The sequence below is a fragment of the Orcinus orca genome, chromosome 2 (genome assembly GCF_937001465.1).
Source record: "Orcinus orca chromosome 2, mOrcOrc1.1, whole genome shotgun sequence".
NCBI classification, from domain to species: Eukaryota; Metazoa; Chordata; class Mammalia; order Artiodactyla; family Delphinidae; genus Orcinus; species Orcinus orca.
The window spans coordinates 151,535,684-151,550,917 of NC_064560.1; the positions used below are offsets into that span (position 1 = coordinate 151,535,684).

At 39.9% G+C, this 15,234-nt stretch overlaps 2 protein-coding genes and 1 non-coding gene across 10 annotated transcripts in view; all 3 read right to left on the minus strand.

Annotated features, from left to right (window-relative positions):
* SOS2 (SOS Ras/Rho guanine nucleotide exchange factor 2) overlaps nt 1-4,275 on the minus strand; it is a 99,843-nt gene extending 95,568 nt beyond the window's left edge. For 2 of the 3 annotated variants that reach the window (XM_049706299.1, XM_049706298.1), the window contains exon 1: nt 3,918-4,197. Coding sequence is in view for 1 of the 3 variants with exons in the window: in XM_004270035.3 (XP_004270083.1) it covers nt 3,918-4,004 (87 nt within the window). In the remaining 2 variants the exon portion in view is untranslated. Of the gene's footprint in view, nt 1-3,917 lie in introns of all 3 variants that reach the window. The other variant, XM_004270035.3, reaches the window with a different exon arrangement.
* A 4,497-nt stretch (nt 4,276-8,772) lies between these two features.
* The window catches only part of L2HGDH (L-2-hydroxyglutarate dehydrogenase), a 55,421-nt gene continuing 48,959 nt past the window's right edge, over nt 8,773-15,234 (minus strand). For 4 of the 6 annotated variants that reach the window (XM_049706316.1, XM_033428463.2, XM_033428464.2 and 1 more), the window contains one exon: nt 10,580-12,598. In XM_049706316.1, coding sequence (XP_049562273.1) covers nt 12,403-12,598 — 196 coding nt within the window. In that variant the 3' untranslated portion in view covers nt 10,580-12,402. Of the gene's footprint in view, nt 9,452-10,579; nt 12,599-15,234 lie in introns of those variants that run through there. The other 2 variants (XM_049706315.1, XM_049706314.1) reach the window with 2 other exon arrangements.
* Nucleotides 10,368-10,531, minus strand: LOC117201414 (U1 spliceosomal RNA). Its single transcript, XR_004483433.1, has one exon. It is a non-coding gene; the product is annotated as a U1 spliceosomal RNA (small nuclear RNA).

Here is a 15,234-nt window from a genome sequence, read left to right on the forward strand (position 1 = left end):
CTCAAAGGACCCCCAGGCTTTTCTTCTGGGCCCCAGGAAAGATCCAGCACAATCTTCTAAAATAGTTCCAAGAGATATTAGTACAAAGGCATAAACACTAGACTCTTTCAGATTTCACAAAAGCAGTTCTGAATCAAAACCCTCAACCTTCTTCCCCTACCCCCCCACCCCGCCACAGACTGCTATTAATTAACTCAAACATTCACACCTCTTGAATTTTAACAGATATCTAAGAGCAAACTATAATGGTTGAGGTGGGAGGTCAATATTTAACCTGAATGAAATTAGACTCAGGAACAAGGTAACTCTACCAATTCTTTCTAGTTCTCTGTGACATTTGTAACTACAGATAATAGCGACAGACATTTTCTCTTCCTTGGCTAGCCTGGTGAATAAGGCCTTACAGAAAAGGCATCTACCACGGAAATACCAGGGACTAAAATACCTGCTAAAATGATTTTAAGGCATGTTTCCCACATATAGAATGCCTACACTGATTTTTCTCAGCATACAATCGAATAGCACATGCACAAAGTACCACAGGCATTTCAAAGACACAGGTAATAAGCTGCATTTACAAATATATCCCACACTCTTCTTTCCTCCGAGTAATATGATAGCTTCAATCTTCTCGGGGAATAGTGATGAAGGCATTTATGTCTCTGGCTCTTTTAGGAAAGATACATAATTTAGCAGTAATGTTAACAATGCCTGTATTATCCATTAGCAGTGTCATTCAGCTCTACTTTACCCTTTGTAGTTCTGTATGTACTTAAATGTCCTAGGTGAAGTTCTGTTTTAACAGTTAAAGAACAGCAGCACAACAAAACAAAAAGTTAAAGAACAACACATTTCTATTTCCAAAATTATTTTTTCTTAAATCTATTTCTCAATGCTCGTGTTTCTTCTACATAGTGAAATGAATATTTAATGCTGGTTTAAAAAAATCCCTTGCGTTTTCAGTCAGTAATAGTAACTTGGTCAAATATATGTATTTTTTGGTTTCCAGAAAAATCAGCCAAAACTTGAAAATAAGCAAAAGAGATAACTAGGTGTTCTTCAGCACAGTTCAAGCTACGCTTGAACCTTTGATTACTTTCTACTGACTGGGCTCTTTTACAAATTGATCAGATTAACTTAGAGATTTTTGTCTGGTACAGATGCAAAACCTAATCAGCAGGAAAGACAATCCCAAATTTACTGCTTATGTTCTTGTAGGACATTAACAAATTTTGTGTCCAACCCCAAAATCTTACTTTAATATTCTTTTATTAAGTTGCCTATAAATACCTACCTCCTCCAATTTTCATTTGAAGTGGTTCTAAGATCTCATGAGTTCCCTCATTAAGTAGTAAATTGAATCAAAATTACTGATACATGTTCGTTCACATTGGTATGAGAGTTGTGACTTTACCTTTCTGAAAATTATATTTTAACAGTTTTGGAGGTTCCATCAAGATGCCCAAGTGAACTAACCTCACAGAGTTAATTAAACAACCTTGTTCTTTTCAAACACAGAGATATTCCTTACAAAACCTTGAGCTCATAACTGCTATCTCATTTACATAAACCAAAACCTCAAAGTTTATAATTTTCAGTCTAGGTGGTAAACACCTTTAGAGCAAGGCCTTTACTTTTATTCATGTTTGTATTCTTAGGATCCAGCTTGGTGCCAAGTACCTAAAATGTGTTCAATAAATGTTAAATGAAACTAGCGTACACATGTTTGATGGCAACACCAACTGGAGGAGAAAAATCTTAGTAGTCTAATACTATTGCTGCATCTACTATTAATCCTAGCAGTCTTTGTAACAATCTGGTCAGCTGGTAGAAGGAAACCAAATTCTAGATGCCTTGAATGTGAAGACAGAGCCTCCCCATAAGTGGTAGGAATTCTCAGTGTACAAAGACAAGGGTGGCAAGTATAGACCAGAATTTAACTCATCCTTCAAAGAGTGAACCTTGAGCTCTTTAAGAACTAAAACTCTTAGCAAGCACTACAAACCTACATGTTGCAATACCACAAATACCACAAAACTGAACATAATCTGAATTATGAACACCAAAAACTTTCCAAAAACATAAAAAGTGTCTTCCATAGGAATATACCTCAATTCTAGAATAACAGTAAATTAATAAGTTAAATAGAAACTGCTTCTTGAATTCACCTCAAAAGACCAGATTTTCTTTGCTGTATTTATTCCATAAGCAAAGGATGTACAAGAACTGTGGAATAAGAAAATAGAGATCTACAAGGCATCTGAGTTCCAAGAAAACAAGCACAACACATAAATGCAAAATACCAGACTCAAAGCAATGGACTAGGATTGGATGATAATGCTGGCTTTGTTTCCAGGCTAACCTGAAGATACAAATCTGTATTTGTGCATGACGGATTATTAGGGTCAAAGCTACCTACTGAATAAGTTATGCAACACATAATCAAATTCTATTTGCTACCAGAAAATACTAGTAGGTGGAGACCTACTTCACACTGCCAACAATACAGGCCTACCTGATAACCGTACTCAACACTTCTTTCTATGTGGTGGAAGATTTAATTACTATCTAAGCATTTCCCCCTTTGCTTTTCATTATCACCACTCAGCACACTTTCCATTTCTTTCCCTCTCCTTATAGAATCGGGCTGCCCACAAAAGGAAGGTCAATTTAATACTTTTAACACCTAATATACCTGTGAAATGATAATTGTCTAGCTGCTCCTAGCCACCTCCACCAAATTCTTTAAAAAGATACTAGCTGGTGTTTGGCCCAAGGGAGGCAGTATCTCTTCGTAAGAATTATGAAAATAATGGCAAATCTAAAACTCTGAATGAATGAGGAAAATGTTTTTAATTTAATATACTACTTCCTTTCACTTGTAGAAATTTAACGTATGAAGATTTATTTTCCAAGGGCAGCCTTTTAAATTAATGTTTATTCTTTCTTTATTATTTTAAAATTTATTCTTGGTTATTTTCCACAAAAGGTAGAAGGGACTAAGTTTGAATCACTGGCAAGGAAAACCCACGCTCAGTAGGTATGGTATCTTCTCCTGCACCCATTTACACTCTTTAAATGCCTTGACCTTACAAAAGGTTTTATTATAAAAATGATAGTAATGATTATTACCTAAATGCAGACGAAAACTCACACCATCTACAGGAGAGATGCACCCTAGTGATGCACCCAAACTTAAAAGATTTTTATGAGCTGCTCCTTTTTCGTCCCCTTAAAATGATTCTAAGTGCTAAACTGCACTCAGTGAAGAAACTGACCGAATTCTACAAGGGAAATCTCTCGTAAACAGGGGGGACGCCTTTTGCAGGAAGGGAGGAGGCACTTTAAGTTGACCTCAAGAATTGTTCAAAGCAATATCATGGCTCACTGACATTTCTCGAGAAACACATCCATCTTACAAAAAAAAAAGTCACCACCTCTTAGGTGAGTGGACCCCCTTCACGAGCAAATCGACTAAGGGAACAGCCCCAAGGAACTTAATTAAAAGTAATTACACAGGCTAGAAATGTGCTTTTGTTTTAGAAACTGTCTAAATACCAGCGGGACTTTCTCTTGCCCGAATCCAGCCTGAGGACAACAAATTGGTCAACGGCGGAAGTCGCCTGACGAAATGACTGCAACGTGAAATCCAGTTTTATGATCATAACAAAACCTTCCTTCCGGGGCCAAGCAAGAACTTGAGAAAACGTCCTTTTGGACGCAGCAGGCAATCACGCGCCCCCATCGCCGGCCGGAGAGAAAGTGCAGGGCCTGCGGGCCCCGAGCGCGGGGAGGGCGTGTAGCTCCCCGTAAGAGCGTCCGAGGGGCCGCGGCCCGCGCGCCCCGCCCGCCTGCCTCCCGCCTCTGCCCCGGCACCTCCCTGGGGGCCCCGCGGCCGCACGGGCACCAGCACTGACCTTCCGCAGGGCCGAGACCAACAGTCCCCGCCATTTCGGACTGTTCTCTTCGCTGAAGAACTCGTACGGCTGCGGCGCCTGCTGCATGGCCCCGGCGGCAGCTCCTCCGCATCGGGGGCGGCCCACGGGCCGAAACGGGCCGGGCCGGTGGCCTGACAGACAGGGCGCAGGCCGCCTCGCCTCGCCGGCCGCCGCCGCCTCCTCCTGCCCGGGCCGCGGCTACGGCCGAGGCGGCTCGGAGGCGGCGCCGGCGGGCGGGCGGGGGCTCCGGGGGCGGCTTCCTCGGCCCCGCGGCCTCGCCTAGTGCAGAGTCCGCAGAGGAAGCGCGGCGGCCCGTGAACCCGGACGGCCCCCGGCTGCGACCGAAGCGGTGGCCTCCTTTCCTGGCGGTGCTGGCCCGCTTCTCGGGCGGCTCCTCCTCCTTTGTCTGGGTTCGCAACCCGGCGGGGGTACAGCTGGCCTCTCCCCTCCTCGGACTCCCGCTACGGCCGCGGCAAGCAGAGAGCGGCGGCGGCTTGTCTCCTCATCGCCTCATCTCCGCCCTCCCAACCGGCAACACCGCCCTGCCCGGCCCACCCGAGTCACCTCCAGAGGGCCCTGGGGACAGACCGGGCGCGCGCGTCGGGCGAGAGAGCCACACTGGTGCGCACAGCGTTGGCCACCACCACCGCCGCCGCCCCTTCAGCAGCCGCGCATAGCGCCCCAGGGCCGCCGCCAAGCTCCGGGTCCCAGCAAGCGCGGCTCGGCCAGCCCCCTCCGCCCCACGCTCATTATCCCGTGTAGCTGGAGCAGCCCCGCACGGAGCATGCGCGCCGCGGAGAGGGCAAAGGGGCTGGCCGGGAGCGGAGGCCTCCTCGCGGGAGTGCGCGTCTCCTGGGCGCTTGCTGGGTGCACGTTCCAGACAGACTCCGCAACTCACTGACTGCGTTTTACACACACTCTCCCTCCTCTCGATCTTCCCGAGACAATCCTGACTCGATGCCACTCCTCGAGCCGCAGGACTCCGTCATGGGAAGCAGTATAGGGATTTGTAGAGAAAGGGGCTTTCCGGCTGGACAAGATATTTAATGTATTTGTGTTTACATGGCTATTCTGTATATGTAACAATTTCATAGCGTGGTGCTGTGGGGACTGAAGGAAGTGAGGAGTGGGAAGCCCTTAGCACACAGTAGGGCCAAAAAAGGCAGATGGCAACGTTAATCAAGCTTGAACTTAAAGGTCTTTCACTTGCATGAGCCCCTATGTGTTCACAAAAATTTCATACCGTTTTGGTAAAACTTCCCATATTTTTGCATTGTTTTCTTAATGGTGTCCTCCAAACTGTGGCGGTGTGGAGGTGTCAGGCGCCACAAAACCCGGATCTGCCCTTGGGGCCAGCCATACTCATTAGCAGCCCAAAACAGATCCCCAGACCTTAAGCTTTCCTGAGTTGAAGACTCTGGAAACTTTATCATTAACATAAATTTCATCCCACTAAAGACGCTGAGAACATACATGAATTACAGTACATTGTTCCCAGCCACTAGCAGTGAGGAAGGGAAAGGAAGAACAGGTTGCCAAAAAAAAAAAAGTCTGTGCCACGCTTCAGTTCCAGATCAGTAGCAGAGCAATTATCCTACCTTAAAACAAGCACCATTTTGTCATTTTGGCAAAATCATAATGGCAGAGTTGGAAAATTTAGTATCCACTCAACCATTTTTCTAATCCAAGTATCCACTGAATCAAGAATCTTTTCTAATAGATAAGCAACAAGGATATATTGTACAGCACGGGGAAATATAGCCAGTGTTTTGTAATAAGTTTAAGTGGAGCATAATATATAAAAAATATTGAATCATTGTGTTGTACACCTGAAACTAATATTGTAAATCAGAAATACTTCAATTAAAAAAATATCTCTAGGGCTTCCCTGGTGGCGCAGTGGTTGAGGGTCCTTCTGCCGATGCAGGGGACGCGGGTTCGTGCCCCAGTCCGGGAGGATCCCGCGTGCCGCGGAGCGGCTGGGCCCATGAGCCGTGGCCGCTGGGCCTGCGCGTCCGGAGCCTGTGCTCCGCAATGGGAGAGGCCACAGCAGTGAGAAGCCCGCGTACTTAAAATATATATATATATATATATATATATATATATATATATATATATATATAATGGCCACACCCACATTCCCACGTACAATACTTGGGATAAAGGTAAGATAGGGAAATTCTTGTATCTCTCCAATCTTTCCATCAGTGAGGGCAAAGATCTTGGCTTATATAGTGTCTTCACTTTTCTCTCTCTTCCTGAACTCCAGCTATAAACTGCTAGGCTGTCAAACTACTGGACTGTGATTGTATTTTCTTGTAGGAGAGTAAAGTTGTTAATGGGAAGTTTCATTCTTGGCTAAGGAGGTTAGAAGCCTTCTCTGGGTCAAATCAGGTCTGAAGACACATTTTGTTTAACCAAAGCTATATTTAAAATTTTTAAACTGTTGTTAATATTTTAAAATTAAGAGATTTCATATAAAAATCTGGATTTTCAGCTTCTCTTGACAAAGATCTGGCAACACTGGGCCCTGATGCTTCTTGCAAGGGAATAATCAGCAGGCAGTGGGGTAGTGGCTGCCTCTTTAGAAAAATATGCCATCCCGTTTCCAGTTGGCTATACTCCCCAGCTGGCACTCTTCACCCTTTTATGTAACCTGCCTAGTCTCTACAGGCATCTGAGTTGTGATCTGTGGGCTAGGCAAACAGAAATGTGATCCACGTGCATGTGGAAGATAATCCAAGAATGACACCAGTAAAAAGTTTCCCAACCAGACAAATGGGCCACCTAGAAAAACATGTTGGATCAATACTGTATACTCTACACTAGGCTAAAGCCAAGATGTGTCAAATATTTAAATGTAAAAAATAAAACCATAAAATAATCTGTTTATAACTTTGGAGTACAAAGACCTTTCTACTATGATATAAAATGTAGATTGATAAATTCTATTTTTTAAAATGTATACCAAAGAAAAACACCACAAGCTAAGCCAAAAGGCAAATAACAAACTGGAAAAAATATTCGCAACTCATTTCCTACACAGTTAATCTCCCTAACATCTAAAGGAATTCCTGCAAATTAATAAGACTAAAACTTAATAAGAAAAAAAAGATAAAGGATATGAAAAGGAAATATAAATGTCTCAAACATATTGAAGATGCACAACCTCATATTACAAAAATCGCAAATTTAAATAATACTGTTATCATTTTTCACCTATTAGAATAGCACAGATCAGAAAGTTTGATTATATACTATGTTGGTGAGAATATGGGGAAACCGGTACTCTGATAGATTATTGGTGAGATTGGTAAATTGGTTCAATCTCCATCAAGGGCAACTTGACAACATCCAAGTTGCAAAGGCATATACCCTTTGACCCGATAAATTCTAAGAATATGTCCTATAGGTATACTTGCTCATATGTGAAATGACTTTGCACAGTATTATTCATTACGGTATTGTTTGTTACAGCAAAACAACAACAAAAAAACACCCTAGAAATAAACAATTTAAATAATCATCAGTAGGAATAAGGGACTGGTTCAACAAATAATAAATCCAGAGAATGGAACCTATAAAGTCATCTAAAAAGAACCAGGCCACTGTGTTCAGGCCACTTGAACATTCTCCAAGATACACCACAAAGCGAAAAGAGCAGGATGTATAATACAGTATGCAGAGTATGCTACCACTTGTGTAAAAAAAAATGGAGACAGTATTTTATTATATATAAATATTTCTGCAAGGCTGCACAAGATATTGATAAGTTTTGTTGCCTCAGGGATAAGAACTGGGAGGCTAGAGGAGAGAGGGAGACTTGCCACTGTGTACTTTTTTATGACTTTTGAATTTTCAACTATATGAATGTTGTACTTATTCAAAACATTAATTAAAAGCTGTTTTTTTAAATGAAAAACTCCAACCTCATTAGAAACACACGCTTCAAGTGTTGAAAAATAGAAGTATTAAACACACTGATACCATGAGAGAGAGGGCCTATGGATATATAACAAAAACTCAATCATAAATTTGAGTTAAAATTAATATGCTATCATACTAAGAATTTGATAATAATTTTACTTGTCTTTAGAATTTATTTTTAAAATTTTTTATTGAAGTATAGTTCATTTACAATGTCGTATAAGTTTCAGTTGTCCAGCACGGCGATTCAGTTGTACACACACACACACACACACACACACACACATATATATATATATATATATATATATATATGCTTTTTAAGATTATTTTCCCTTATACATTATTACATAATATTGAGTACAGTTCCCTGTGCTATACAGTAGGTCCTTGTAGGTTATCTATTTTATACATAGTAATGTGTATATGTTAATCCCAGTCTCCCAATTTATCCCTCCCCCCACACCCTTTCCCCTTTAGTAACCATAAGTTTGTTTTCTGTCTCTGTCTCTTTCTGTTTTGGAAGTAAGTTCATTTGTGTCTTTTTTGTTTTTCTTTTAGATTCCACATATAAGCGGTATCATATGATATTTGTCTTTCTCTGTCTGGCTTACTTCACTTAGTGTGATAATCTCTAGGTCCATCCATGTTGTTGCAAATGGCATTATTTCATTCTTTTTTATGGCTAACATTCCATTGTATATATATACGACATCTTCTTTATCCATTTTTCTGTTGGTGGACATTTAGGTTGCTTCCATCTCTTGGCTATTGTAAATAGTGCTGCATTGAACATTGGGGTGCATGTATCTTTTCGAATTATGGTTTTCTCTGGATATATGCCCAGGAGTAGGGTTGCTGGATCATATAGTAGCTCTATTTTTAGTTTTTTAAGGAACCTCCATACTGTTCTCCATAGTGGCTGCATCAGTTTACATTCCCACCAACAGTGTAGGAGGGTTCCTATTTCTCCACACCCTCTCCTGCATTTGTTATTTGTAGACTTTTTGGTGATGGCCATTCTGACCGGTGTGAGGTGATACCTCATTCTAATTTTACTTGTCTTTTTAGAATTTAGAACGGCTTTAAGGAGATAAGTTGAATGACCCAAGCACATTTCAAATTTTAAAAGGCAGTAAAAATTTTACCACTAAAATTCTCTCAGGGCTTCCCTGGTGGCGCAGTGGTTGAGAGTCCGCCTGCCGATGCAGGGGACACAGGTTCGTGCCCTGGTCTGGGAAGATCCCACATGCCGCGGAGCGGCTAGGCCCGTGAGCCATGGCCCCTGAGCCTGCGCGTCCGGAGCCTGTGCTCCGCAACGGGAGAGGCCACAAGAGTGAGAGGCCTGCGTACAGCAAAAAAAAAAAAAAAAAAAAAAAAAAATTCTCTCACTGAAAAACATTTTCAAGAAGGACTTAACTTTTCTCGCATTTACTCTCTCCTACTTCCTCCATTTATTTAAAGCTACAAGTGCTGCCAGTCAGTAGCAAACCAAAGCAATGCCACAGGAAACAATAAATGTTGTTGTCACTCACTTTCATGGTCCGTTGCTGTAGCTAACTCTGGTCCTCTTAACAGTCCACCTGCTGGAAAGAAATTGGAGCAGGCACTCAGATAGATCATTTGCCCTATAACCCATATGGGAGGCTCATGCCCAGAACCCCAACCCCGTGTAAGAGGTGGCATACCAAAAATGTCTTCCCAAGAGGAACAATAATTTTGTATGAAGTTCCAAAAGATTTACTTATTGCCCTCCTCTCCATGGAAAAAGCACTGTGTATTGGTATGTTATACACATTCTACTATGGAACAGAAATAATGTTCCCTGGTACTCTGGGTATGAGGATGACACTGAAGTCAGCCAGATATTGCTACCACTACCAAATGGAAAGCCATTTTCTGTAAGTAGGAAAGTGCTCCACTTTTTTTTTTTTTGGCTGTGTGGGGTCTTCATCGCTGCACGCAGGCTTTCTCTAGCTGCAGCGAGTGGGGGTCACACTTCGTTGCGGTGCTCATGCTTCTCATTGCGGTGGCTTCTCTTGTTGCGGAGCATGGGCTCCAGGCGCGTGGGCTTCAGTGGTTGCAGCTCACGGGCTTAGTTGCTCCGCAGCATGTGGGATCTCCCGGGACTAGGGATCGAACCTGTGTCCCCTGCATTGGCAGGCAGATTCTTAACCACTGCGCCACCAGGGAAGTCCCTAGTGTTCCACTTTTTACCCAAAATATAAACTACTCTACCTCATTTTTACATTATACACAAATACAAGCTTTTTTCTTTTCATTGGCTGCTATTTAAAGCCTATTGATAGCTCAAAATTTATATGAATCAGAGTTTTAAAAAAATCCTTATTTCTCCATATCCCTGTGTCATATTAACCACCATCCAGTACCCACATTAAATGGATGACACACTAAAGGTTCTCTTCAGTATTAGATAAACACAAACCACTGGACCCCTAGAAAACGGTCTTGAAGGATCTCTACTGTTAAAACAGAAAAAAACAGGGGAAAGCGCAAACACAGTTCCCCAATACCACAAATCATGCAGCCAAGTTTCCCACATTTGGGGAAATTGCAGGGGTCAGCACATCCGGAGTGCAATGCATGAGCTGCACCCTGGGAAAACCACCTTCATGATCATGGTATATCCCCTCCCAGGTAAGTACTGAATCAGAGTTTTTATGAAACTAAAATTTATGTTCACAACACCAAAGCTCATTAAAATATTTTTAATATTAATATACAATTCTTCTCTCTTAGAAATACACAAAACTTTTAAATATTATAGCATTATTCCACAACAAAACTCTATTGACATAAATAAAAACGTTTTACAAATAGAATAATCTACACATTCAAAATGCTTTCAATCATTTTTTCACTTGTATTTTTTGGGGTATAGTAAAGACCCAAATGGAATGGGGGTTGCTTTAATTAGGGTAGTTATTTTTATAACTTCAGTCTTTCACAGCTTAGTGTATATGCAATCTTACTGTTAATGAAATAGAGAATTGTAATATTTTCCATCTCTTAATAGTCTTGCAATGAAACAGAAAATACCCTGTGTATCACATTTCTTGGAAGAATCAGTTGTTATGAAGAACCATTAGGGCTTGTTTCCTCTGTGAATACTTTCCAACTGCTTTCAGTATTCTCATCCCAAGTGCTGAAGAACTGTCTAATCTATTCACCTGAGATGTGCTATTCTGTAACATGAGCTGATGATGTGTAGCCTTTCAAATTAATTGATGAGGTAGCTCAATCAATGTAATCATTGGCTTAAAGTGAAAAGGAAGAAAACTGGTAAGTTTTGCTATCAACCAAAATGCTCATCTTTCTGACTCATCCTTCACACAGTTTTGGAGAGACGAGAGGAAAGAAAAAATGAAGACTGGAAGATTAATCCAGAGACAGCATATGTGAGGGAATGGATGAAAATTTCTCACCTAAATGGTGGTTCTGCAATAAGTTTCCCCACGTTATACCATATTTTCATTTATATTTCTATTTTCCAACATTCTGTATTGCAAGAATCATTTCAACAGATACCACACACACACGTATATATATAGTACATAGTATACAGTATGGCACTTTAAACAATTTAAAATACTCATGAAATACACGATTGTAAGGCACTTTTGCGGTGTACAAAAGTGAATGCCTCAAAATTAGGTATTTCCCCCAAATGAAGAAATATCCTCATAAAGGTTTATAGGATTCTGGAAAAGTCAAGTAGGCATGAATCATTAGTGATCTTGGCCAACATCTGAGAACCTTGGTATGACTGAAGAACAGAGATATAAGAGATAAATACTATTTTAAATTACAAAGTTCTGTATGTCAGTGTCAGGATTCTAAGTTCTTTTAGTTTCTCAACCACAGAAGACTGAAGAGTAAGCAAAATACTCATTGTGGACTGCTGTTTACATTTAGGATGACACCAGACCAAGTGAATTATAAAGAAACTGGGAATAATAAATGCTTTGAGTTTCTTTTGCAAAGTTATTTCTTACAAATGTAGATAAGACAGAATCTTATTCAAACTACTTCAAAATGTGAAATTTCATGTATTTGAATCAACAATTTTAAATTCCCAAATACAAATACTGTTGTTCTAAATGATGTGAGCTTTTCTATGACTCTTCAAAATTAAAAGGTTTGCAACCTACAATATATTTTCTTGTCTAGGAAAGACAAAAAAGCTTAGATATTATAAAGTCAAAAAGTTAGGGGAATAATCACTTTTTCATGCTATAGTTCCCAGAAATTCCAAAAAAGCCAAATCTCTAGATCATGGTTGGTGAGGACAGGTCATTAACGAAGTCAAGAATTCAGGACAGATACAACTGTACCTTTTTAAAGAGCATGGACTTTAAAAAATCATTATTTCCACATTACATAATTTAAAAAATTCCGTGGTTATCTAAAATGACATTTTAAACCATTTTTCTTAAATGAAACTTAAAGAATGTAGTTAGTACATTCTTGTTGCTGAATGTGGAGATTAAAATGCATACCTAGCTCCTTTCATTATTTACAATTTAAATCTCTGTTGTACTTCATCTGCAATCATTCCAGAAATTGCAAGGGAAGAAGTGGCAGCAGGGGAAGGTGCATTTCTCACATGAAGAATGCGATTTCCAATATCCCCAACTCCTCCATCAAATACAAAATCTTCTACGAGATTTCCATCTCTATCCAGGGCTTGGGCTCTTACTCCAGCTGGACCTCTGCAAAAGCAAGAGTGGTAGTCATCTGACTAGAAGCGACAGGACACTTTACATACGTGTCAGTGGTTTCAAAGTATTCTTAAAGCAATAAAGTCTTTATTCTTCTAAATGCACAATTATGTGAAAACCCAATAGGTTTGTGTTTAGCCAAAGGCTGCCAGTTGTAGCCTGTCAAGCATATATCCTTACCCTAAAATACACAAATGGGTTCTTTCCAAAAGTAGCAGATAAATCCATATTTAATTAGAATAGATGTATTTTTATTTAAATTTACAAAATGAATTTATTATACAATCAATCACTAGAATAGAAAGCAAGATAATACAAAGTAAAGAAAGCAAGAATTATGTGTGTCAGCTACATTCCTACATGCGCTACAGAATTCTAAGTATTTTTATGTTTTGGTTGTACACTATTAAAAGTTATGGAAAAAATATTTGCAAATGGCAGCAAATACTGGCTTTGTAGTTTGTTTTGATTTTTAACTGTTTAGCATTTAATATCAGGATAACCTTCAATTAATTAAAGAGAAATGACACACTCTTAATTAAAGGAAATGCACAAAAATGAATTAACAGCATGTTAATACAGTAAGAGCCTTTAACGTTAAAAGTTCTGTTTTACAACATTTGAGTTTACAAATTAGATTTTTTTTTTTTTAGTTTTAAAAATACAGTTTACAGATAAAATCTGGATAAAATAATTTTGGAGTCCAAAAGCGCCTCCACTGAAACTGCTTAAGAAAACCCAGTTTGCAAACAGTTGCCTTATACACACCAGCAAGACTCAAGAAATCAGGCAACAATATTAAACACTTTTTATTGATTCTGGGCAGATGCAGATAAGCACTTGAGGAAGATACAAAGAACAATACGAGAGCACTGCCCTCTAAGACCTCAGCCTGGCTGAGGAGAGATCATGATAATAATAGCTATTTTTTTACCAAGTGCTTACTCCATGCTAGGAATTCTCTCATTTAATCCTCACAACAACTCTAAGAGGCTGATATGTTTATCGTTTATATTTAACAGCAAAGAAAATAGAGAGATTAAGTAACTTGCCTGAAGTTACATAGCTATACAGTTCATCATCTGTAGAGAGATAAATAAGAATTACAACAACAGGGGTGAAAGATTCTGTAATAAAAGTAACCTGTAATATAGAAGGCTGCAGGGAATCTGGACAGGAGATTTTTGAGCTATAAGGATTTCCAAGGAAGAATCAGATACAAAGGGCTTCCCTGGTGGCGCAGTGGTTGAGAGTCCGCCTGCCGATGCAGGGAACACGGGTTCGTGCCCCGGTCCGGGAAGATCCCACATGCTGCGGAGCTGCTGGGCCCGTGAGCCATAGCCCCTGAGCCTGCGCGTCTGGAGCCTGTGCTCCGCAACAGGAGAGGCCACAACAGTGAGAGGCCCGCGTACCGCAAAAAATACAGCACAAAGAGGCAGAATGGGACTGAAGCTGAAATTTCTTAGGGTAAGGATACATAACAGCCTATTAGCCAGTGTGTGGTCTATTTTGTACATTCTGTGTTTGTAGCTTCTCTCAACCAATCAAAACAGCATTTCTCCTCTCTTTTCTTGGATAATGCTCCTATTGCTGTTGTGAGCATCTCTATGAGTTTTCCTGTCCTTCTCCTTTTATCTCGCAGAAAGCCAACATGCAGGGGACACACAGTGGCATGACTACCTACTGATGTTGAGTGTTCAAAATAAAAACTTTCCTCTCCATGAAGGTTTAGTTAGTATATTCTCCTTACTCTTTCTAAGCAAAGAAGTTAGTACTGATTAACTACAGTTAAAAATGTGTCTATATTTATTTATTCCTCTTACAAACACCAACTATGTTCTCGACATCCCCTACAGTCCTGCCCAAGTATTCAAAACCTATAATCCAAACTGTAAAAAAAATATACAAGATTAACTTTTTCTAAGAAACTCACTTTAGTTCAAACTAAAGTAACTATTTAACATGGCATGTTTAAATTACCAAATTCTTCATGCTCCCTATTCAGCACTTAATGAAATTTCAGGGTTTTTCTTTGCATGATTACATATAGGCATTCCCCCTCAGAATATCTCAGCTTGAGATGAATATTATAATTTTGAAATTTCAGGTAAAATAAACCATAAACATCTTCAGGGCCAGAACTGAATCTTATAAAACAGTCCTATTTTGCCCCCTTGTCTAGACTTGTGTTCATAGGAAGTATTCAATAGGGATAGAAAATTTTAATTGTTTAACTCTCAATACTTTTAAATTCTATTTTAATAACTGAAAGAACAAATGATTCAGAAAATTTAATATTTGTGAATTTAGCTATATTTAACTGTTTAATGCTATTTGTAGCCACATATTTTGCCATATTTGTAGCTAAATTTAATAGAAATGCAAGGCCTAGACCCTTAAATATGTCTAGAAACAACAGGTAAATATGTAACTAACGGCACTCATTCTTCTGAGAAGTGTTGTATTTATTGCTTTATTATTCTGTGGCAGGCATAATCCTGTGGGCTAGAAAACAGCTATGACAGGCTACAACTGACATCTTTGGACAGTTCCAAATAGGACAATTTAGTATTTTATAAAACTCACATGGGATCTACTGTTAATCTAAAAACAGAAGTTCACAGGAG